Source organism: Peromyscus leucopus, chromosome 6, assembly GCF_004664715.2.
Source record: "Peromyscus leucopus breed LL Stock chromosome 6, UCI_PerLeu_2.1, whole genome shotgun sequence".
In the NCBI taxonomy this organism is placed as follows: Eukaryota; Metazoa; Chordata; class Mammalia; order Rodentia; family Cricetidae; genus Peromyscus; species Peromyscus leucopus.
Genome location: NC_051068.1, coordinates 61,818,821 through 61,841,857, shown reverse-complemented (window position 1 = coordinate 61,841,857; position 23,037 = coordinate 61,818,821). Strand labels below are relative to the sequence as shown.

The 23,037-nt window shown below is 38.5% G+C and overlaps 1 protein-coding gene across 5 annotated transcripts in view; it reads right to left on the bottom strand.

Moving 5' to 3' along the window:
* Positions 1-23,037, bottom strand: part of Fbxw7 (F-box and WD repeat domain containing 7) — a 170,340-nt gene that overhangs the window by 41,563 nt on the left and 105,740 nt on the right. Inside the window, exon 1 of one of the 5 annotated variants that reach the window (XM_028894273.2) lies at positions 12,142-12,563. The exons of the other annotated variants lie outside the window; for them this stretch is intronic. Coding sequence (XP_028750106.1) covers positions 12,142-12,288 — 147 coding nt within the window. The 5' untranslated portion in view covers positions 12,289-12,563. Of the gene's footprint in view, positions 1-12,141; positions 12,564-23,037 lie in introns of those variants that run through there. 5 annotated transcript variants of the gene reach the window in all.

Sequence of the window (23,037 nt, the reverse complement as noted above, 5' to 3'; positions counted from 1 at the left end):
GACTCTAAAAAGGTCTGTTTTATTCAAAGCTGAACAACCTGGAAAGCTCTAAATTCATGACAGTGACCTTGGACTTTCTCAGAAGGATTTTTAACACACTGTGTCATTAGTAAAACCTGCTCAAACACATGCCCCATCTGCCAGCACCCCATCTGCAAAAGAGCTTCTTATTCTTGTAGCCAGTACAACTTCTGCCTGCTTCCTCCTCCTCTCTACACACCAGCTGTATGGTAATGAGTGGGAGCAGCTGAGAAATACCGTATGATAACAAAGCTAATACGAAAACAGCAGAGCAACACTTCCCCTCTGGGAAGCAGTTGCAGCAGGAACATAGCTGATAAGCTATTAAACAGGGGTGCAGACCAGAATAATGTGTGTGTGTGTGTGTGTGTGTGTGTGTGGTGTGTGTGTTCATACATGTAAGCACATTAAAGCATGGCTCCTACAAGACTAAAATATACAAGAATGAAGAAAGCACAGTGTAGTAAAGAAAAGTCTAAATGTTTAGGTACATTTGCTAATATCCGAAGCTCAGTTCTCCATGTGCTTCTGAGTCTCTGCCTGCACAGTAATGAGCACCACTTTAATCAGATCATCTTCAAAGATGCCAACAAGTGTGTTCCATTTCTTAATTGCTGAACTTGAGGGGCTTTAGGAAGGGAAAAGGTCTCATAACTTAAAATCATAATGGAAAGAACTGACTAGAGACATTGAAGGAAGTAACAGAATACATCAACCAATAAACTGTTTTCAAGTCTTACATAGCACTTGTAAAAATTCCATTTAATGGCATTTTAAGCCAACACCAAACAAAATACAAAGATGTCATGTATCATTTTCCCATTGATATAGACATAATGGGGTTAATTTTTATACAGGGTAGTCACACTGAATGAATCTACATAATGAAGGTAGAACCAAATCACATTAACTTTCTATAGACAGTGATTACCAGTCACTCAGCAAACTAAAAAAATTGACTATTCAAAATTGACGCTATGCATTTTCTTTCACAATTTAAAAAATATTTAAAATACTTAATCTAAAAATCAGAAGTAGAAGTAAGATATATTGATATTGTGAATTGATCATACTCTTTAGCCCCATGGGCTTGAGGACAGTTGAGGACATTTCCTGTGGATTCTTTTGTTTGGCCATTACAGCAACCCTATGATGTAGGTACTTACTGTCTCCATTTACATAAGCTTACTTGCTAAGTATTTACTTACTAAGGCTTACTTAGTAAACAATACAGTAAGGATGCATGCCCAGGTCTGGAGAGCGCCATTATCCAAGGACTTAAGCTCTCTACTATTCTGACATGAACCAATAGTGAAGACTGGGTTTGCTTTTTTCGCTGTTGTTTCCAAATGTGGAAAGCAGTCCTCAGATCACAGGAAGCGTTGAAAAAAACCAAATTAATAGATGGAAATACAATTGGCTCAGTTTTCTCTTAGTGAGAGTCAGGGGAAAAAAAAAACTATAAGAATTTGTAACAAAATGTGTAATGATCTTAGTTTTAATATTGAAAAATAGTACATACAATTACAGAATCTTAAAGTAAGATTACATATTAATCTAAGTTTTGTTTGCTTGACAAGCTCACGAAAATTTTCCTCACATTCTTGAAAGGCTCTTATAAAACAATTAAGAGCAAATTGCACTGATTTTAGTAGTATGCCTATTTTCATGAATTAATTTACTCATGTTTTACTATCTAACTACAAATGAATTTTATTCTTTTAATTAACAACACATTCCTTGACTTCAAATACAAATTAAGGATATGAGTTTTTGCAAAACAAGAGCTTTGCATAATGCACACTAGAACCTGAATTCAACCTAACAGAGCAGGCCCAACTGTGCATTGAAAAGTGAGACATCCGGTTACCATTCATCCAAGAACAAGTCTGTAACTGCAGCAGTTTAAAAATCCCAAAATTCAGACAAGATTCACAAAAACAGTGCAATACTGCCTCTACGTGTTCACAGCAGTAGTAACAATGACATTTAAAAAATCTAAACTGGTAAAGACTTCTGTGGATGACTGAAAAGCTATAAACTGCTTACAAGTGAACTATTGCATATGAATCACCCACACATAAGTGTAAATAAGCACAGGCTTCAATTTCCACATTCAAGAACAGTAAAGGAGAAATTTAAGACAATGGCTTTATTCAGTATTACTGTATTTTTTTCTTCTCAAAACAGATCTCAATATCATCATATGAAGATATCATAAAATAACCTATGACAAGCATGTTAACTGTCCATGAGTTCTGGGGGTCGGTATTTAACCTTTTCTGTCTTGGGTTTCTTTAGGTTTATATTTATCTCAAGTAGAGGATTGTTATTGGCAAAAAATTTTATAACACATTTCAAAAACTCTTAGATTATTTCTATTGCTATTTAACTGATTTATGTGTTAGAGACAATTAACTTTTCGGGGAAAATAAGAGAGAGGGAGGGCAGAGAACTCAATTCTGGCCCAGGAATAATTCATAAGCAAGTCACTGGTATGTGGTTGACAGGACATTAAAGACTCTCAACAAAAGTCTTGTTATAAAAATACAATTAAGATGAAATCATGTATACTCTTTAGGTAAAGTGTGTATATCCATGTATGTGTGTAAACTTATAAGTGTATACTTCCAAAAAAAAACTTTAACACAAATTATTGCAATTAATTTTAAAATAAAAGTGTATAATAAAGGAGGGCTGGGAAATGGCTTAGCAGTTAAGAACATGTACTGCTCTGGTAGAAGACCCGAGTTTGGGTTTCAGCACTCATTATTAGTTGGCTCACAACAGCCTGTAACTCTAATTCCAGGAGATCCAATACCTCTGGACTCTGTGGAGAACTGCACGCACATTCTCATTCTCATTCTCATTCTCATTCTCATTCTCTCTCTCTCTCTCTCTCTCTCTTCTCTCTCTCTCTCTCTCTCTCTTCTCTCTCTCTCTCTCTCTCTCCCTCTCCCTCCCTCCCTCTCTCCTTCCCTCCCTCCCTCTCTCCTTTCCTCCCCCCTTCTCCTTCTCACTCTCAAATAAATACTTTTAAGTACATTATAAAATAGTCTGGGGGTTGGAGAGATGGCTCAGTGGTTAAGAGCATGGGCTGCTCTTCCAGAACACCTGGGTTCAATTCCTAGCTCCCATATGACAGTTCACAAATGTCTATAATCCAGCTCTAAGCGATTTGACACCCTCACACAGACATACATGCAGGCAAAATACCAATACGCATAAAATAAAAATAAAAGAATCTGCTGACATATTGTATTTTGGCACAATCCAAATACAAATGCACTCTTAACTACAAAAATGTCTGGTCTATTTAATACCTATTTGATGAATGAATGAAATCATGTACCTATGGGGTTTGTTCTTGTTTTGAGACAAGGTCCCACTATGCTGCCCAGCACATACATCTTCCGTTCTTAGTCTTCCAAGTGCTGGCATTACAGGCATGTACATCATGTCCAGCTTGTTATTCTGGGTTTTTTGACATATGACCACAGGATGAGAACAGGAGATATATCTCTCAAGACAGGAAGGCATCAGTGGTCTCCTTATAGAAAGCTGCTCTGTCTTATCCATCTTTACAATGCTAGCAAAATACACAAAGAACAGAAATCTGTAATGGAGGGTTAAAGCTAAATTAGTTGATCTTATTTTAATGTACACAGACCTTCAAATGTGATTGGGGTTCTTTCCCATGATTTAATGTATATTAATCACTGATGAAAAGTGATACTTAAACTCCAAACTATCATTATATTACAATGACCTACCTCTAACTAGATTAATAAAATTTAGGTTATTTATCTATGTAATGTGTGCTTTAAATATACACATGTATCTATCTGTACATGAACTTAAGATAAAGCTTGGATAACCCTGACATTTCCAAGTGCATTCCATTTTAAATGTAAATGATAGCTATAAACCTTATAATTCTACCGACTTAGCTTTTTAATTCTGAAAACAACTAAATTCTTATATGTACATTCTGGATTTTAGAAAAGTAATATGGTACATATATTACATATTACAAAAATTCCTAGCATATTACATTAGTATTTCTGCAGCAAAATAAAAATCATTTAGTTAAGTATTAAAGGAAGCCATCACGTGTGAGCTTTAAGTTAAGTCTTTTAAATCTTAGTTTCCAGGGCTTGTTAGATTTCTGGTGTACAGGCAAGGGACTGTGTAGATTTATTTCAAAGTATTTACTTTGCCAGGAACTTCCTTCCAAGTTTATTTTTAGTATATTTTTCATCTGCTGCTTACTCTACAAGTCTTACTAGTCAATTTGTTTCTTAAAGTGTAAGTTACAAATGTAAGTAGCCCTGTCTTTTGATACTAAGGCTACTAACCATTTGTACAGCTTGCTATGGGTGACAGGAAATGATTGTTTCCTCAATGAGGCTGTAGATTTGCTATTATGTGCTAATTTAATTTGCTTTATGCTTAGATTTAACAATGGAAGCAAAACCCAATGTTAGTAAAATCCAATGACAAAAATGTCTAGAAAGCAATGTCATAATTATATAACTATGAACATTCCATGTGAAGAATATAAAGGATGACCTGTTTTATATACAGGTTCATTCAAAGTTCTCAACTCTGTTCCATGTACTCAGTATCTTTTGGTGAGCATTAATATCAAACCAATGGGAAGGTAAAAGTGATTAACTAGCAGCCATATAATGGAAACCCCAGCCTCCGGTGAAAAGGTTGACTAATGAGTAAGTCTCATACATAGCAGTGGTTGTTACCCTGGCGACTGACCACCTGCCAGAACTACAGAACTCCTAGTTGTAAGACAAGTTATTAAACCTTCCTGCGCCTCAGATCTCTCACCCACGTCTTCATGAGGTTATCTTCAGTATTTGATGGGAATACTCGGAGTGGCTGTCTCATCCGCATACCCAGTTAGACGACACTTCCATTACCTCATGTGACTGTCATCACAACATGAGCATCTCCACGAGCATTTCTGGCCTCCTGAAACTAGAATCTAAGCTCCGTCAGAGCACAGCATTTTTCTCTCTAGTCAGTTTACTGAAAAGGCTAGAGAAAGCTCGCTCTCAACTTGGTCCAGGCACTCTGTGCCAGTGGATGACCTGCAGCAGCAGGATTAACGTGAGGAAACAAGACGCAGGCATGAGCCACAGGCCTGTTCCCTGGCTGGCCAGCTGCTTAGCAAACACCATGCTTGAAGCAAAACTGCTCTCAAGTCTTCGTAACCGTTGAGGGCCCCTCTTTGCACAGAGGCCCATTTAGGCATTTTTCCTCTTGTGTTACAATGGCTTGAGGTTTTACCACAGATGCAAGATGCTTAAAGGATTGCGTGTTTTTGTTTTTGCATAACCCTGTATAGGAGTTTCTATTTATAGCCAGTGCCTTGCATGTTACAGAGAGTACAGACTCTCCAGGAAACCTTGAGTTCTACTTTGTTTACTCCTGTCTATACATGAGGCATGCAAAGTTCTCAAGAATAAACAGAGTGACAGGATTCTAAATTGCATAGTGTTACGTGGTAACCAACTGGTAGCCTTAAGAGGACATAGAGGACCTGCAAATGTCAACCCTTCTGACGTTCCAGTGGAGCTGTGTGCAGAGGGTCACTTGGGAAGCAATGTCTCTACTCCTCACTCTAAAGCTCTCTCCAGATCAGCTCCCACAACACTCATCTCCCTCTTCTAAGTGTTAGGCTTTTTCTCTCTTTTAACCTTTACTGACACTCTCAAGTCCTTGTGCCTCCTAAATGACTCTCAAAAGTACTCCTAGATGACTATACTACATATTTTGTTTCCTTCACTTTCGAAATTGGTAAGTAGTAATTACTTTTAAAATTAAGTGTCAAACTGTATCTGAGTTTGGTTAAATTTAGAAAATGAAATATTCAAAATCACAGCTGCACAGTCATTTTAAAACAAGTAAACAAAAACATGCTATGCTCTAACAGCACAAAAACTCTTAGAAGGAATTTTCAACTTTAACAGCTATTTCAACAAACCAGTCATACAAATATTTAAACCAACTTTCTCCTGCATTATCACTTGCAACATAGAAAGTACTGGAGTCAGCCTCTGTGGTCTAACAGTTGACAGCCTGACCGAAGCCACCAAAGTTTCTACAAAGCAGTCACACAGCACCACTGATACTCCCAAACCATGTCAAGGGCAAAAGGAACCCAGCAAGTGCAGTAGGCTGAGGGGATGGGTGAGGACCACTAAGGCAGAAGCCAGTGCCTGGAGGAAGGATTAACCATCCAGGCAGGCTCCACTGTGAGGTCTTCGAAGGACCTGGAGATAAAGACCCACAGATAACACAAGAGGCTGATGTGTTTAAAGGGTTTCCTATCTCTCTGTTAAAGAGCTATCTATGCATATCTATATATTCAGCTGAAGGTTCCTAGAAACAGATGTTGAGTGAAATCTGATTTGCCTATCAAGGTATCCTAGATGAGAAGACTTGCTAAAAGCTATGAGGAATGAAAGTTAATCATGGCAAGAATGGAATTCATAAGAGAGGGAAAGCAAGGTAAGCCTAGAAAGTGGCTAATTGGCAAAGCTATGACAAAAATGTTCGACCTAAGTAACACTGTACAAGAAACAGGCAAGTATCTCTGGCAGCTGCTGCTGTGAGCATGAGAAGGACTCTGAAGCAGAGATTATTAATAGCAGTACACTTTGGGAGAGGCTGCCATTAATACTGTAAAAATACCTCACTAAAATCCAGAAGTGTAAGAGTATAATGTGACATAAAAACCAAGGCATCTATCAGAAGACCAGTAATAAAAAGAAGACGTTGAATCAGAAATACAATTTTAAAAATCACACGTGGGCAATCTATTTGTACAAAAACATAGAACATAGTTTAAAAGGTATGAGAAGAGTAGAAAATCTTACAGTTGGAAATAATACAGGTGACAAGTCTATGGCAAATGTCCTTTTCCACATTAAAGAAAAGGATCACTGTGAACAAATAATTTTGCATTTATTTTCACGTTTTCTTCATAAAGAAATGATACATACTTAGTGGAAATTCCAGGACAGATATTACCTACACAAATGTCCATAACATGTTTCAGTAAGAATAAATAGGCTTGGGATTATCTTTATATTTTAATAATGTTAGAAAGCCCCTGTGGTATTTTTATAATTGGTACAATTTTCTGGAAAGTGACTTATCACTAGCCACTAAGAATGGAATAAAGTTAAATCTCTTTACCAAATAATTCTACATCTACAAATCTGTGCATAATGATATAATTAAAAATTGTGTGTGTGTGTGTGTGTGTGTGTGTCCAAAGCATGTCACTATTTAAATTAACAGTTGTACAAGTGTCGTGTACTTAGCACACTTATGGCACATTCATGTGGCAGATGAGACACATTCCAGAACTTAGAGAAATACTAGCAACACAGTAAGAATGGGTACAACTGTCAATTTGGTTTAAAAATAATTAAATATTTAAAACTATTGTTTTGGTTGTTTCTGAGCAGTAAAATTACTAACAATTTAGGAAGTAAAGAAAAATCTTTGGCATATAATAAGCATGTCCTATTTTTTAGATGTAAGAGGTATTAAATATTAGAGGAAAATAAAATGTCATTACATAAGCTAACCCATTCAGATAATTTGGGGAGATATTACATTTCTAAATTCAGCATGGTAGTACATTATACATTTGCTTTATTAAGAAAGGCTGTCATGATCGTGGCATACTCTTTAGGAGCATGCAAAATCTCTATACACATGAAGATTTTACTACAAAAGGGATAATTAGAGGCGTTCTTCCTAAAACAAAAAACAGTACAACTGCTTAATAATTATGGCAGACCTTTGCTGAAAAATTCTAACTGTGTGGTCTAAAGTCCACTAGTAGAACATGATTAAAATGACATACAGCCTAAACTAATGAGTCTTTGCATACAGAACAAGCTATTAAGTTATGTCTGAAAGAACATCAAAAATTTGAATACAGCTTGACTCTACTAATGGCATAATGATTAAGAACCCTGAAAACTGTTTGTGAAGAGGTGCTGTGTTACTTCCGACCTTCTCCATGCACTGACTGTGGCTGTGGATGGGAAGGACACCACACTAGTGGGAGGGAGACCTGTCTCCATGGCTGCCAGCTGAACACAGACACTAGGTACAATCCCTGGCTAACAAGGAGACAAAGAACAAACTAGCAAGTGACATGAACATATAAGATTTTCAGTGAGTAAAACTATTTCATAATGTGTGACTTAAATTAAAAATCTCAAAGGTGATTACAGAAGACATTTTAAGATGATAAATGGACTTTGCTGCAAAAATGTACTTGTTGGTCAATGCTTTGAAACTTTAAATGCTTCTCCTCAGAAATAAATTTTAACAGTAATATGCTCCCAGACTTACCTTCCAAACCTAATTATCACAGTAGTTGAAAAGTGTCAAGTTGTAGGGAAAAAGCCTGTGTAGCCCACCAAGAATGGTAGTAAGGATAGCGGGTACCTGTAGGTTCAGAGTTCCAAGACTAAACACCAGCTCTGCCATTCACCACAAAAACTAGGAGAGTTCTCTTGGTTAAGTCTCCATTCCCTTATCTACTGACTGGAGAAATATCTTGGTTTACAGTAAGTAACTTGCATTTAAGTCATTTAAGGACTAAAGGCTCAAAAGACGAAGAGCACTACGTAGATTACACATTGGGCTCTTTAAAATCAAGCATGGTTGGTATATAATCCTGGTACTAGGAAGGCTGAAGCAGGAGAATCTCTAGTTTCAGGCCAACCTGAACTACACAGTAAGACTGTCTCAAGAAACAAACACAAATGAATAATAGAAACGGACCTACGAGTCCTTTCCCACACTCATGCCTGCCTGTCACCAAGCTCTACCCAACTCAGTTTTCCATGCTGCTAAATGAAGCCTGTGCTATACAAACCCAAAACCTACAAGCCACTCTGAGGGCGTTATCTGGCCATAAACTAGCACAACCAGGTGCATAAAACTTTTATCTAAGCCGAGTGGTGGTACACACCTTTAATCCCAACACTCAGGAGTCAGAGGCAGGAGGATCTCTGTGAGTTCAAGAACAGATTGGTCTCCAGAGTGAGTTACACAGAGAAACCCTGTCTCAAAAAAAAAAAAAAAAAAAACCCTATCCATACCAACAACTACATATCATCCCAAAATTTCTGACAAAATGGTAACAGTGAAGAATAAAACTACAAGAACAGTCTAGATATTTAAGTGTTCCAAAGCTGAAATGAGTACATGAGATTTAAACACTGAGTGATTTTCTTCAAAGATACTAACTGTAAAATTTACCAATATTTCTCTTAGTTAAAAAAAAATCTGCATCTTTGTGTTAGATATCCTCAAAATGTAGAAAAGATAGTGTATTGGGATTTCAGAAATATATTACTATCATAATTAAAAGCATTCCAATTTCAAAGGAAAAATAAAGTTGTGCAATTATTTCTGTTCTTCTAAAAGATAATCAAAGCTTATTCCTAAACTTCTGTGATACTAAGAATTGCCTATAGAGCTTACCTTTGAAAGAATTTTTTAAAATGATGTGTGTGTGTGTGTGTGTGTGTGTGTGTGTGTGTGTGTGTGTGTGTGTGTAGCTGGGGAGAGTGTATGCATGTGAGTGCAGGTGCCTGAGAAGTCTAGAAGAGGGTGTCAGGATCTCCTGGAGCAGGAACTATAGGTGAGCTATGAGCCACCTAATGTGCTGGGAACCAAACTTGGGCCTTCTATAAGAGCAGTATGCACTATTAACAACTGAGCCATCTTTCCAGGCCCCTGCAGAGTTGGTTTTTTAACAAATAGTCTAGCTGATGGGTTCATTGATGCTAAAGTATTTTAACTCAATAGTTACAGATTAGTACCTAGTTTGTTATTTACTTACTGCTACATTAAAAAAAAATTTAATGCTTACATACTCCAGGTGAGAGCTTAGAAAAACTAATGAATTAGACTACCCACATTAATATGATACTTGATAATAAGTTAAACACATTTTCTAAAGAAGGAAGAGGGAGAGAGGTTGAAACTGTAGCTATGGTTATGGCTTTAAAGATTTTTTTTCACAATTTTCATACTGTCATTGTTTTCAATTTCATTCAAAACACTAGCCCTACAAACATGAACTGACTCAGCATCTATGAAAGGGATATCATGTTCTCTAAAACATCTGGCATAAAATATAATCAACTCTATGGCACTTCAGAAGAATTCTCTCATAAACAAAATACACTTAAAATATCTGCCACAGCTGTACCAGGGGAAAGTCAGTAAGCTAAGGAAGACACTGTAAGTCCACTGAAAGGAAGCGGATGTGGAGAGAAGGTCTCAGAACGCTGGTGTTTCCAGGAGGCAAAGCCAATGGGTCACGGAGCACTCAATGATGAACAGGCACACAAAAACTAAATGACTGATTTTCTTTATAAATTAAACCTTTTCAAACCTTTAGACATTTTTTTACTTCTAATTTTCTAGTTCAATTTTTATTTTCATACTTAGTTTGATCATGGTATTGCAGCTGCATGGCTATAACTTAGCATAGTAACCTAGAAAGTCAGAGGAGTGACATCAGAAAACCTCCAGGAAAGCCTCAAGATCCTTCTTCCCACAGGATCAGCTTCTACGCAGCTTCCAAACAAATGCACTGTGACATAAAGTCTCCCACCTACCAAAACTCTCTAAGTTTGTTACAAAGTAAGAACAAGATAAAATTAACTTGGTTATTAATATTTTAAATATTTACTGTAAAAAGGGTTTCATGTTTTATAAGTTTGCTAAGTTTTGTCTTTTGAACTTATTTGTGCTGGTATTTTTTTTACAGAAGGACTACATTAATCAGCTATTTTCCGAATGCCTTTACAGCTGTCAGAGGCCTCTTGTAAAACACGCAGATTCAAGCAGTGACCTCACTCCACAGAAGCTCTCCAACTGACAGGTGAAGACGGGAATCAGAAGATGGAAGAACCAGGAAAAAAAGGAAGAAGAGGAGAAACAGGACAAGAGAGGTACTGGGATTCTGTTTCCAACTTTTAAAATACACAATTTTCACTTCGTTTCCCAACATGGCTGCCACTTACTTTGGACAGAAGTTGAAATCACTCAGAAGAAACTAAGCAATTAGAAAAAAAATTATTACAGAGCCTACTTCAATCTCAGTAAAAAGAAGAGTCTCTTTACAGAGACAAAACTATTTTTTTTAATGTTATGGGTTGGTTATTCTACTTGTCTCCTTCAGTTTTAAAAAAATAACTATAAGAGATCTAAGACACTAACAACATTGATTAAACAAGTTCTCATTTGTTTCCAAAGAGACTGTGTGTGCGTGTATGCGTGCATGTGTTCATATACAAACAAACATGTGTTAGGGCCTAATGTGCTCAGGATCATAAACGTATTTAGATCTATAAATACATCACTCTAGTAAATAAGTAAAAATGCTAACACCAGCTAAGTCAGAAGAAACACATATTGCTAATACTAACAGCTTCAGTAGGTCATACTGAAAAACATCCAATGGATCTTGAGTTAATTATACATTAACACCAGTTCGCAAAATGCAAGTTAGTTTGGGATGTCTATATATAAACTGGATCACACAGCAGCATGCTACTTCTGTTTCAGCAAAAAAGTGACATCTCTCTTAATTTATTAAGTTTTAATTCATGAAACAGCTTTTAAAAATAACCCAGTGTTAAGGGCCAAAGACCTCTAAGGACCTGGAGTGCTCTTTGAACTAGATGCTGTATTTCCCACATGGAAGGAACACAACAACAGCAGCTTTTGACTTCCCAGCAAAACAAAAGCTTTAAAAGTGAGTTTGTAATATTTAGCTACATATCTCAAGATGTATCTTTTTCATATTTACCAGTTTGAAATAAGTTTAGAGGAGTTTAGTCTCAGGAAAAAATAAATGAGACAGAAGACACAGTGGGTAAGCCTGCCAGGCTCCAGGTCATCTGTAGAGCTGGTGCTGTGTGCGTTTTCCCTGGCTACACAATGCACCGCTAGCTTTCCTCACAAACACACATGTAACCCGGACCCTGCTTCACTAGAAGAGAAACAAGCATTGAAAGAAACATTCTTGCTTTCCCAAAGTGACAGACTTACCCGTCTTCGACAAAAGGGCAGGCCCTGGGCAATGATGCTAATGCTAAAGATCTTCATCACAGTCTGATGTGGCAGAGGTTCTTTAGAGGTTTTAAGATCAACAGGAACCAAGCCATGGTTCACAGGAGCTTTTCCCGGCTTTGACATTTTAAACTCCTCTTGGTTGATGAATACTCTCTACATGTAATACAGGCACATTACTACAACACTAGTCACCAAATCAAAAGACATCTATAGTAGTTTTAAAGGGCCGAGAACCCAAGGCCTGCTGCTGCTGCTTTTGTCTTTCAACCTTCTCTTTGCGAGTGTCCTGACCTGTCTGAGGCTTGGTGAAGTGCAAACTGTCCTAGAATAGCCAGGAATTAGAAACTCCTCAAGTGAGCGCTCCTGCTCCTGCCAGTCAAACAGCTGGTGAGCTCCCACAGCCAGTGAGTGTCCAACAGGAGCAGAGCAGGGCTGGGCTGCAGGGTCCTGGGAATACTTCAACTAAATAACCAAGGTGCTCCATAGAAAGCGAAAAGTAAGATTTTCTTTACAAAATTCAAAACACACACAACTCTATTTTCTCTTACTGAGTCTTCCTTTCTCAAATGTCACTATAAATATCTGAAGAATGCTTTGAGTTGCTTCAAATTTAAGGGGTGCTTCCACATGTTAAAAACAACATGCTTGGTCAACCTCATCTGTATTAGCAAGTGCTCTTTTCAAGTGTCTGTCATGTGCTTTTTTCCCTTTCTATACAAACCATTCTTTAGCTCTTGCTCACCAAGACAGTAAACACACCCTACCTCTCTCTAGCTATTAATAACCCTGAATCATTCTAAAGGAGATTATCGATCTCACCTTCTCTGTAATTCTGGAAAACTCCCTGATTCTACTATAATAGCCCTAAGACTGACTGAGGCACATACACTGTTTATGATTTATAGAATAACCTATGATAGACAGTGATTGTGGTCACACACCACTTCTCCACAGGGACAAGCTCGAAGAAACGCACGGCAGCGTGCACACAGCATCATGTCCACTGACACAGATTCAGGGACTGGAACACTGGAGGGCATGTGGAAATTTCTAGTGCTTAATTTCTCCAAAGTATCAGTTAGACAAATCTTCCCAAACCACGGAAAAGGACTGGGCTGTACACTTCCAAAGAACTTTCAATAGCTCCCTAATGCCCAAGGTAAACTTTAGAGGCAAAGACTACCTCAAAGTATTCCCAAACCAATCTCTGCAGCATAATCTCAAATGCGTCCTTAAACTAACCACTTAGGTTGACCTCAGACCTGCTATGCAGCCAAGAATGACCTTGACTCCTGATCCTTCTGCCTGTAACTCCCAAGTGCTAGAATTAGAGGGTGAGCCACCTTGTCCGATTTCTTTTCCCCCTCCCACTGTGGAAAGATTAATCTTACTCTATTAGGAACAGACTGATAAAAAGACAGTTTTATAAATATTCCTAGCCCTATCCTGATGTATCTTCTTAAACCAGATCGGTTTCTCTCTAATATCAAAATATGAAATGTAGTTTTAAATGCTGGCAGTACGTAGGAAAATTGGAATATGGTGGACGTCACTGTAAGTGCTATGAAAAATGGTATGACAGTTCCCCAAACCCATATGCAAAGCCACCATGTCACTCAGCATTTCCACTCCACATACACACCCAAGACTGAAAAGGAGGAACCTAGCTAGAAGTACCATTATTCACAACAATCCCAAAGTGTAAATAACCCAAGTAAACAAAGTACTACACTCATACAATTGAACGCTGTTTGGTCTTCACAAAGAAAATTCCAGCCTCACTACACTGATGAAAATTGAGGCTGTCATGTTAAGTGAAACAAGCACATTACATAGAGACATATGTAGCATGATTCCATTTGGGTTTTGTTTTGTTGGGCTTTTTTGTTTGTTTGTTTTGTTTTTCCCCGGAGCTGAGGACCGAACCCAGGGCCTTGCACTTGCCAGGCAAACACTCTACCACTGAGCTAAATACCCAACCAGCATGACTCCATTTATACCAAATACTTAGGCAGTATGTAGGGACAGTTCAATTTAGAGACAGAAAGCAGAAGAGTGGTCTCAAAGACATGGCAATAAATGTGTTTAACACTGTACAGAGTTTCAGCCAGAAAAAATGAGAGAGATGCAGAGAGGAAAGTTACGCATAACTGTTATACAATATTGTGACTGTACTTAATGCCACTGATTATACATGAACAAACATTACATTTTATGCTATAGGTATTCAACAGCAATAAATCTACAAAGTAAATGAGAATAGACACATACACCAAAAGTCCTTCACCCAGGGACTGGAGACTTGGTTCCCAGACACAGAGTTCTTGCTATGCGAGCATGAGGACCTGAATATGAAGCTTTGCATCCACCCACATAGAAAGCTGGATGTGGCCCCATGGGTCTGCAACTCCAGTGCTGTGCAGGGGAGGGGACAGAGACAGGGATTTCTGGGGACTGTTAGGCTTCAGTCTAGCTCCAGGTTCAGTGAGAGGATGTCTCAGGTAATACAGCAAGGAGTGATTGCATAGGATACCTAATGTCGCTCTCTGTCCTACAGAGGATGAGACTACACAGCACAGACACACACACAGACACACACACACAGACATTGTGTCTACTTTTATAAAATAGCTTATGATGGGCAATGATCACAGTCACATGTTCTCTCTCTCTCTCTCTCTCTCTCTCTCTCTCTCTCTCTCTCTCTCTCTCTCTCTCTCACTCTCTCTCTCCTCAACAAGGACAAGCTCTAAGAAACGCATGGTAGTGTGTGCTTGGTATCAATCCCCAACAAAGATCCAGAGTCAGGACAGAGAAAAGACAGCACAGGGACACTGGACATCTATGAACTGTCAGGTTGGAGGAAAGTTAAAACAGATAACTTAGACCACCATGTCTATGGCCCCAGCAGCCTCTCAAGACCCTCAAAAAGAAAAAGAAAAAAAAAGCTACAATCTCCCAGTCTTAGCATTAACTCTGATACTCACTTTACTCTCTCGAGTAAGACTGGTATTTCTGTTCATATTATATAACCCTCACTCATATTTTGTCTATCTCCTTAGAACATCCCTTTTGCTAATGTATCCCCAGATAGAATCACTACTTATTTTGCTAATATTACAATATAATTTTATACAAACTGAGATCTTTATTTTCAAAACAATTTGTTTCAGTGATAATCTCTGAAAACAATTAGCCCTTCTAATTTCTTTTTGAACAACACAGAAGACATCATTTAAACTAAATGACACTTCAATCCTAAAAATAGAGGGCAGTTTATTCTGTAAGTTTAGCAATCATCCTGCATAAAAAACATATCAAGCAGATCAGTTGTGATTTTACTTTTACTTAAAGCACTGGTTTATTCAATAGCAGCACAGCAAACATCGTCTGCACTCACATTTACAACTAAAGGCCCCAGAGCCCAGCAAAGCCACGCCTTTACACGTGTGCACGTTAAGATCTGGAGCCCCAGATCCCTCCCATCTATGCAATCTTAAAGTCTGATGGAGGCGGGAAGACTTGGAGTTTAAAGGAACTGGAACTGTGAAAAACTTCAAATGAACATCAAATTTCCTCCCTTAGTTCCTAAAGAACTAAACAATTAGGAAGGAAAACTAGACTTTTCATATTCCCATGATTGTTTGATACCAGAAAAACCCAGGAGAGAAAATGAACACTGCTGTGTATCAGAAACTACAGTTTCAGAAGCACCACGTGGTAGCATTCTAAACTCTTACTTGAGTCGGTAAACAGCTGCCCTCAACTGGATTGAACAGAGCACTGCAACTCTAACAAACCTAACACTAAATGGAAGGGTGCCTAGCCAAGCCTCTAGAAAGATAATGTACTTTAGTGATGATCAATGCGGGGTGTTAACTTCCAAGTGTCTGTGCTTTGAGGAACTCTTACTTCTGAAGCTATGTTCTCAATCTAGAATGTAAATGTGCAAAATACCAAACCTTTCAACTACACAAGAAAACCCTGGTCAACAAAGGACACCAAGGGACAGTGTGTCCGTCATCTCAACTGCTAACTAACACACTAAGCTGGAGCCAGTTCCATGTGCTCCACAGTCAATGAAGGACGTTGTGGACAGTGTATATGGCACCTCACCTGGAACACAGTAAGTGTTTTAAAGGGTCTCCTTACAAAGCCCAGGCTAGCCTCAAATTCCTGGGCTGAAGAAATCTTCTCTTAAAGGATCCTCCTGCCTCAGCTTCTAAGTAGCGAGGCCTGCATGCATGTGCCACTGCACTAGCTCTAAAAAACTGATTTAGTATCATGGGTTTTCACATTTTTTCCTACGGAGAGAATATTAACACATGCCATTGAATCTTAGTGTTATTCAATGCTTCTGTGAATTCAAGCCAAAAATGACTTAATTCTTAGTGAAATAGAAAATTCTAGATACTTAAAATCAATAGCACTAACTAGAGTAAAATAAGTCAGAATAACTATCCTTCCAATAGACAACAAAGTATTGTCAACCATACTCTGGAATTTGTATAGACGTTACTGTCTGTGTTGAATCAATTTTCAATCTTCCATAGCATAGCACCAAAGAGGAATTGTTCACTAAGCAATTAATGCATGAAGATGAAGAATCTAAAACAAACAGGAAGCAGTCATGAACCAAGAAGTTCTCTGCTTACATTAATAATACCTCAACTGTAGAAAAAGACATTCAGTATAAAATGAAAACTTAACCTTATGGTGTACCCCCATACACCCTTAGTATTCATAAAATGAAATTGGATGGAAGAATTGTTTTTTATAAAAAGTTGAAGTCCCATGCAGAATTATTTCCACAGAAGTTCAACACAGCATTTAAATGTTCCAAGTGCATATCATAAAGTTCACAATTTCCAGTTACAGATACTGGGGCATCACAGCATGTGAACATTACTAGTGGGTCACAATGTATTATTGAGTTTCCCTGATAAGTTTTGTTATCTAGACACAAAGGACAACCCCTAATCCCTAACCACATAAGCAGATAGTAGTTTGGGTTCTGAAACAGCAGACAGTTTATGCAAATAGACATGGCTGCTACACATTCAAAAACTGAAAGCTGTACATATGTGTATACACATACACATAACACACTCACACACAGAATATTTTTAAACAAAAAAATCCCAGAATACTGGGTTGTATAAGGTAATATAGCTATTGTGATTTATATACTCAAGGTGGTTGCTCCAAATTCCACTGGAAATTCCCAGTTATATCTAAGTGATATGCTGTGGGATGGTCTGTATGTCAAATTACTCTGATTGGTCAATAAATAAAACACTGATTGGCCAGTGGCTAGGCAGGAAGTATAGGCGGGACTAACAGAGAGTAGAAAAGAAAGAACAGGAAGGCGGAAGGAGACACTGCCAGCCGCTGCCATGACAAGAAGCATGTGAAGACATGGGTAAGCCACGAGCCACATGGCAAGGTATAGATTTATGGAGATGGATTAATTTAAGCTATAAGAACAGTTAGCAAGAAGCCTGCCACGGCCATACAGTTTGTTAGCAATATAAGTCTCTGTGTTTACTTGGTCAGGTCTGAGCGGCTGTGGGACTGGCGGGTGACGAAGATTTGTCCTGACTGTGGGCAAGGCAGGAAAACTCTAGCTACAAATGACGCCCAACGTGTTGGCAAGAGTTTTCACCTAAAACCCGAGAAAAAAAGATTCTAAAATGGAGCTAAAAACAGTTTCTAGTTGTTTCTCTCAAATTAGTGGCAGCCTGTGTATTTGAGCTACTATGGCGGGTTTCTGGCGTGTGCGCTCGACCTGCAGTTTGGCAGGAATGAGGCCTCTCTGCAAGTGGCACATTAAGCTGCGTGGTGGATTTAGCCTTTGTTAGTACAAAACAAAAAGAGGTTTCTGGGCTACATGCTGCTTTGATAGAAGCATTGACCCACTATTTCTGAGAGTTGATGGCTCCCAGAGCTGGCCAAAAATGTACCACCGCCATGTTGGGAAGATGAAGTGGGCGGAGCCAGCAGTCACAGCAACAGCGCCGTTTTGGGCTTAGAAGGCTTCAGTTTAAAGCAATAGGCTCAAGGTAATATAAAAAATAAGCCACGTAAAGATGGCTACCACACAGGGAATCTGGATTATGTTCTCTTTGATATTCCTAACTGAAGAAAAACATTTGATTGCAAAAGCTGTTGAGTTATGCCAAAATGTATACTTTAAAGGAAACTTGACTTCAAATTTTGGATGTAAGAATATGTTACTTTGGAAAAGAGGCTCTGCTTTTGTTTCCACAGAAGGCCAGAGGCTATGGATTTGTTTCAGATTAAGATACATCAGGTTTGACCAGCCAAGACCCCCTGAAAAGTCCACACCAAGGCCCAGATGATCCAACATCCAGAACCATTTCAAGGCAACTGGGTCAGAGGATACACCCTCATGGACTACTCCATAATCCTAAAATTTTCTTTGTGTCCCCATAAGATACAGCGCCACTCCTCCAGCAGGAAGTAGTAAGAGAAGCTACGCCCAAATTCCCAAATTATATGTAATTTTACTACATTAAGGTTAAAACCTTCCTTTAAAAAAAAAAAAAAAGAAAAGGGGAAGTGCTGTGGGATGGTCTGTATGTCAAATTATTCTGATTGGTCAATAAATAAAACACTGATTGGCCAGTGGCTAGGCAGGAAGTATAGGCGGGACTAACAGAAAAGAAAGAATTTGTCCTGACTGTGGGCAAGGCAGGAAAACTCTAGCTACAGTGATTGGCTGAAAATAAGTTATAAATTAAAAGTAAAATGCCAGAAAGTTTACCAAAATGATCAGTTTAACGGTGACAAAAACCACACCATTGGACATCCTTTAAAGTTAGTATCTATTAACTTACTTACAGCTAAACTATTCTTTGAACTGTTCTCCCAATTAACATCCTCTAGACCAGTGGTTCTCAGCAAGTGGGTCACGACCCCTTTGAAGGGGGTAGAATGACCCTTTCACAGGGGTCGCCAAAGATCATCAGAAAACACAGATATTTACATTACAATTCATAACAGTAGCAGCTACAGTTATGAAGTAATAACAAAAAATATAATTTTATGGTTGGGGGTCAGCACAACAAGAGGAACTGTATTAAAGGGCCACAGCATTTGGAAGGCTGAGAATCACTGTCTAGGCTGAATTATCTAAAGTGGGAGGGCAGCTGTGCAGCACACATAGAATACTGGTTGAATTTTAAATTCTAGCTTCACAGTCACCATGAACTGGGAACAACCTTGGGCTGGCTGCTTACCCGACACTTCAGATTCCCAATGAGGAGAGTGGGGCAGAAGACAGAAAGTGAAAACTTGGCAATCTGGAGTGCATATGGTAGCTTTATTGGTCTTATGCAGATTATCAATTTAATGAGCCTTCTTTTCCTACAAGTTAGTGACTAGAAAAGTTACCTTTACAAAGTATATCCAAGGGCCAGCAACATGGCTTAGTGGGGAAAGGTGCTTACTGCCAAGCCTGAGACCTGGACTTGATCCCCAGGACCCAAATGTTAGGAGAGAACCAACTCCTATAGACTGTCCTCTGACCGTGTCTAGTCGCCTCCCTCCCAAGAAATGACTTTTAAAAAAATTTAAATCTTTAAAATACAATGCATCTGAATAAAGCTCACTGCTTCAATCCATTTGTGTGCTCTTCAAAAGCAGGCGGCTGTGACTGTGTGGTAGACAGTGCAGTTGAGCTGTATACGAAGACAGTATTTTAACTGGAAAGAAGTTACAGACACAATGAAAAATGTTTACAAATGGACCAAAAGATGAAATTCAAGAAATCAACAGTATAATAAATTACCATTTTATTTCTTCTCCTATCTACCACAGTGACCTAGGCAGTGACACACAAGGCATACAGACATATGATATGATTTGCTCTTTTAATGTAAGCTTTGGATTTCAATCCTACATTGAATCTAAGAACTGTTAACGTTACAACACATTTTTCATTCTTTTATCAGGTATTTAAAGAAACACTTGAGATTAAAAACTAAAGTCCAACTTTCAGATGATGTTTTCTAAGTATCTCAGCAATGCCCAGTATGAAGTCCTCTATGTCTACAACATAATTTACCTCATGATTAAGTTTAACTCTTATGTTCTGTGCTGGGTTACCCCAGCTGTTAAACTGGCCTTACACAGCTGCTCACCAAGAATTCAGCCAATGATTAATATAGCTGTACCTTTAAGTCAACTATGACAAAAATGGCATTGTAATTACAGGTATTTCAATCATGCAAGAATCCTAATCTCACGTGATGACAGGGAGAGGCTGAAACAACTTCATCTTCCAGTTTTCAAAATCAATGTAAAAATCCAAAGTCTGTCATTTAAATTACTTTTATAAGCACGCTTAAGCATAAATAACTCATCAACTTTTCAGCTAAAATATTACCTATAAATCATTTCTCCTGCAAAAGTCCTAGACTGTTTGCAGGCCAGGAAGTCACACTATTCTGTGCCTGCAGAAAGTGTGTGTGTGTTGTGTGTGTGTGTGTTGGTTGTGTGCTTGTGTGTACACCTTTAAAACATAAATAAAAGAATTTAAGTATTTACTCTAAATGAAATAGTTTAAATATACAATAAAGCTAGAGAAAATAATTAATTTAGGGTTTCATTCCTGATGAACCGATAGTCTCATAAATCTCAACATTAATTTTATAGCAGACATCTGAGTTTTCATTTCTTCAATAAATAAAACACTAATTAGCTATCAAAAAGATAAATTAACTCAATTTCTGTGATCCCCCAGTGCGCTAGTGTAGAGAGATCCTGGAAGTCAAGAGGAAGAAGTCAGAGGCTATGGAAACACAGCTTGGCTGGGGAAGTGTTTGCTATGCACACATGAGCACCCAGAAGTCAAGCCCCAGCTGCCATGTTTACATTTATAAAGAAGGTGGGCATCTAAAATCCAGGGCCCAACAGGAGAGAGAAGGATCCCAAGGCTGGCTGGCTAGCCTAGCAAAGTCCAGATTCAGTGAGACACCTGCCATCCATCTCCAGCCTCTACATAAGAAAAGGCAAGTAGGATGGAGAGCATAGATAATACAACATCCTACAGCATACACAGTCCTAAAGACAGTCACTATGGGTGTTCCTGCCTTCACACTCTGCAGGAGGACCCTAACACTTTACTCTGAAAAGTAGCGACCACATCCTCTTCACTTAAAAAACTTACCAGACTTTTCTGTTCTTGAAACATCTTTAAACATTCTGTCCTTTAGAACATCCTGTGACAGTCTAGGATGTCATAAAAAAGATTCAGCTTGCTTTTCACAGTGATGTGCTGTGCCCAAGTAACCCGAGATCACAGAATAAAGTCCAAGGTAGCTTAGGTAAGAAGAATATACATGGATTAAGGTCTGAGACTGAATGATGGGAAGAATACATTTCAGCCTCTAGGGGACTCAGACCACGGCTTCACCTCTAGCTCCACTATGACTTGTACAAACAGACTGAATGTGTAATGTGCCAGTGAATAAAAACATAAACAAAAACAAAGGGCAGCAAGTATACAGCTCCATTATGATGTGGTATCTACCCAGTCTATACTGTGATATGGTATCTACGCAGTCTACACTGTGATATGGTATCTACACAGCCTTCACTGTGATATGGTATATACAGTCTACTCTGTGATATGGAATCTACACTGTGATATGGACCTACACAGTCTACACTGTGATATGGTACCTACACAGCCTTCACTGTGATATGGTACCTACACAGTCTACACTGTGATATGGTACCTACACAATCTACTCTGTGATATGGTATCTACACTGTGATATGGACCTACACAGCCTACACTGTGATATGGTATCTACACAGTCTACACTGTGATATGGTATCCACACAGTCTACACTGTGATATGGTACCTACACAGCCTTCACTGTGATATGGACCTACATAGTCTTCACTGTGATATGGTACCTACACAGCCTTCACTGTGATATGGTATCTACACAGTCTTCACTGTGATATGGTATCTACACAGTCTACACTGTGATATGGTATCTACACAGTCTACACTGTGATATGGTATCTACACAGTCTACACTGTGATATGGTATCTACACAGTCTACACTGTGATATGGTATCTACACAGTCTACACTGTGATATGGTATCTACACAGTCTACACTGTGATATGGTATCTACACAGTCTACACTGTGATATGGTATCTACACAGTCTACACTGTGATATGGTATCTACACAGTCTTACACTGTGATATGGTATCTACACAGTCTTCACTGTGATATGGTATCTACACAGCTTCACTGTGATATGGTATCTACACAGTCTTCACTGTGATATGGTATCTACACAGTCTACACTGTGATATGGTATCTACACAGTCTACTTCACTGTGATATGGTATCTACACAGTCTTCACTGTGATATGGTATCTACACAGTCTTCACTGTGATATGGTATCTACACAGTCTACACTGTGATATGGTATCTACACAGTCTACACTGTGATATGGTATCTACACAGTCTTCACTGTGATATGGTATCTACACAGTCTACACTGTGATATGGTATCTACACAGTCTACACTGTGATATGGTATCTACACAGTCTACACTGTGATATGGTATCTACACAGTCTTCACTGTGATATGGTATCTACAGTCTTCACTGTGATATGGTATCTACACAGTCTTCACTGTGATATGTATCTACTTCACTGTGATATGGTATCTACACAGTCTACACTGTGATATGGTATCTACACAGCTCAGTCTACACTGTGATATGGTATCTACACAGTCTTCACTGTGATATGGTATCTACACAGTCTTCACTGTGATATGGTATCTACACAGTCTACACTGTGATATGGTAT